This window comes from Phanerochaete carnosa, assembly GCF_000300595.1.
Source record: "Phanerochaete carnosa HHB-10118-sp unplaced genomic scaffold PHACAscaffold_1062, whole genome shotgun sequence".
NCBI classification, from domain to species: domain Eukaryota; kingdom Fungi; phylum Basidiomycota; class Agaricomycetes; order Polyporales; family Phanerochaetaceae; genus Phanerochaete; species Phanerochaete carnosa.
The window spans coordinates 1-2,098 of NW_006768689.1; the positions used below are offsets into that span (position 1 = coordinate 1).

Sequence of the window (2,098 nt, forward strand, 5' to 3'; positions counted from 1 at the left end):
AGCCGTCACCCTGCTTGAGCCGTGCGGATAAAGCTGTTCAAAGAGAGGTGTGAGCGTCCTTCTGACGGAGAAGTTAAATCGCTGCCAACCTCTGCGCCAGCTCTCCACACCTTCACAATATCAACACGGCCTTGCAAATTATGACTAGTACTATGCACAAATGTGATAACAACGGAAGGATAGAATGAAGGACGAAAAATCACTCTTGGACGTACTTGTAGCCGAGAGACTGATCAGTACTAGTCGCGCTCGAGAATGCCGGATGCACATCCTCTATGCCGAGATCGACCCACGCCTTCAGGTCGTCGTCGGCATAAAGCAGTAAATCCTCGCCAAACCTCCGACACCCGAGAAATAGATTGCTCTTCGCGACATCCCTTCCGATCCGCTTCTGAATCGCCAGAAATTCGCGCACTCGCGTGAGCCTCTGCCCGGCGCAGAACGTCAGCATCGACACAACCACATACGCAGGCGGATGAAATACCGCGTTCGATGGGCGCACTGCGAGCTGCACTTTGTCATTCGGCCGGAAGCAAGCCATGTCAACGCCACACCAGGGAACGGCTCGTTTCGGCCAGAACTTGCAGGTGCCTCGAGCACGCCGATAGTCAGCCTGGCGCGGGTGGAATCAGCAGGAGACAATGGGGAGATCGAATATCGGGAGACGCGCATGCTTGGGACGAGCTGCAGGAGGTGGTGAAAGAGATATCGGCATTTGGACGATATTATAAGCTGTCGAGGATGCTGAGATGTCTTGCGGTACTTCTACTTCACGTCAGTACCTCAGCGTATCCCTGGTGGCTTCGGTCTTGGACAGCTCGTTAAGGATGCACAGGTCACAAGTGGCCGCCGGCTGTGACAGTTCGACATATCCGCTGAGAAGCGTTGCAAAATTCGCGAGGCAGTTGGTAGGCAGGGTGGTTGGAGCAGTGGAACGGAGAGGGAACTGTCTTGCGGTCAGCCTTCATCCAGAGGTTGCGCCACCATATGCGCACTTCTTGGTCGGCTCGCAGACCGAAGCGAGCGAGCGCGCGGGGAGTGTCTCTCGTAATCTTGACAGGAATGCTAGCGAGAAGAAATGAATGAGTTGATGCCGCAAATTGGAAGATGATTTGGATCTCACGTAGCGAAATTGTCGCCTGTTTAGGGTGCCGTGTCCTCTGAAAATGAAAATTGAAATATTTATCGTTATCGTTAAGGTGAAAGTTCGTGGTGCAAGGAACTCGCGATGTTCCGATAAGCCGCATCGCTGGTGCACTAGGTGCCGCAAGGACTCTATTCTTGAGTGCCGTCTGGCAGTCCCAAGGGCGGTATCCGGTTGGCGGAGGATGAGTACATCGTTAGCACCCGGATCAACAGCCTTGATTTGTATCTCATATTTTGCTCCGCCGAACTAGTCGTCCCATACAGCTACAGACAGAATGTTCAATGACGAATCATCATAATACAGAGTAAGAAGACACGGACCATGTGAAGCCCCTCCCATAGCGCCGTCTCCCACATCTCGAACGCTTTGAAGAAGCCCTGAGAGCCAGAATTTCCCTTGCCGCGAAGAACGATGCGGTTAGTGTCACGCTCAGCAAGCAGGTTATTGCATAACGTCGAGATGCGCTGCTATGTCAGAGCTCAGTCATGGCTGCTGTAGCCGAAGACGACGCATGATACCTCCTTAGAGTCCCTTGCTTACGAGGCTTGAAAGCTGTTCGAACAAGTGTGCGGTATTATTGGCGGGATGTCCTTCGAACGAGGCGATGATGGTAACTGTAGGCTCATCTGAGTTTGTATGCAGATTCCCCGCTACCGAGCCGAGCGTACAGATCGTATCGCTGAGATCTAGGAGAGTACTAAATGAGCCGCGATCAGACGATTTGAGGTACTGAAATACCTTGGCAAGCGGTGGTAGAAGCGATCCTTTACGCTAACCCTTTCGGCGTACAAGCTTCCGAGCTGTAGAGCACGTACAACGGCTGCAACTCGGCGGCATTCACAGATGCGAGCTACCCGCCAGCCTCGCCAGCCTCTTGCCCCGCCAGAGCATGTTACATGCGCCCTTCTTGTCGGTGAGAGTAAAGGCAAGGACGTAGGACTCTTGTGGCTT

At 53.2% G+C, this 2,098-nt stretch overlaps 2 protein-coding genes across 2 annotated transcripts; both read right to left on the reverse strand.

The window, feature by feature from the left end:
• Positions 1 to 73: 73 nt before the first annotated feature.
• On the reverse strand, positions 74 to 1,086 carry PHACADRAFT_266587 (uncharacterized protein). The gene has a single exon (XM_007403358.1). The coding sequence runs from the start codon at positions 539 to 541 to the stop codon at positions 200 to 202; it is 342 nt and encodes a 113-aa protein (XP_007403420.1). The 5' UTR covers positions 542 to 1,086; the 3' UTR covers positions 74 to 199.
• Positions 1,087 to 1,452: 366 nt separating this feature from the next.
• On the reverse strand, positions 1,453 to 1,838 carry PHACADRAFT_132640 (uncharacterized protein; the record flags this gene model as incomplete). The annotated part of the gene is made up of 1 exon (XM_007403359.1): positions 1,453 to 1,838. A coding segment is annotated over one exon (169 nt), but the record flags the coding sequence as incomplete, so codon positions are not given.
• Between the last annotated feature and the right edge of the window lie 260 nt (positions 1,839 to 2,098).

Coding starts and splice junctions, on each gene's coding strand:
- PHACADRAFT_266587 (XM_007403358.1), bottom strand. CDS start 541: ATGGCTTGCTTCCGGCCGAATGACAAAGTGCAGCTCGCAGTGCGCCCA.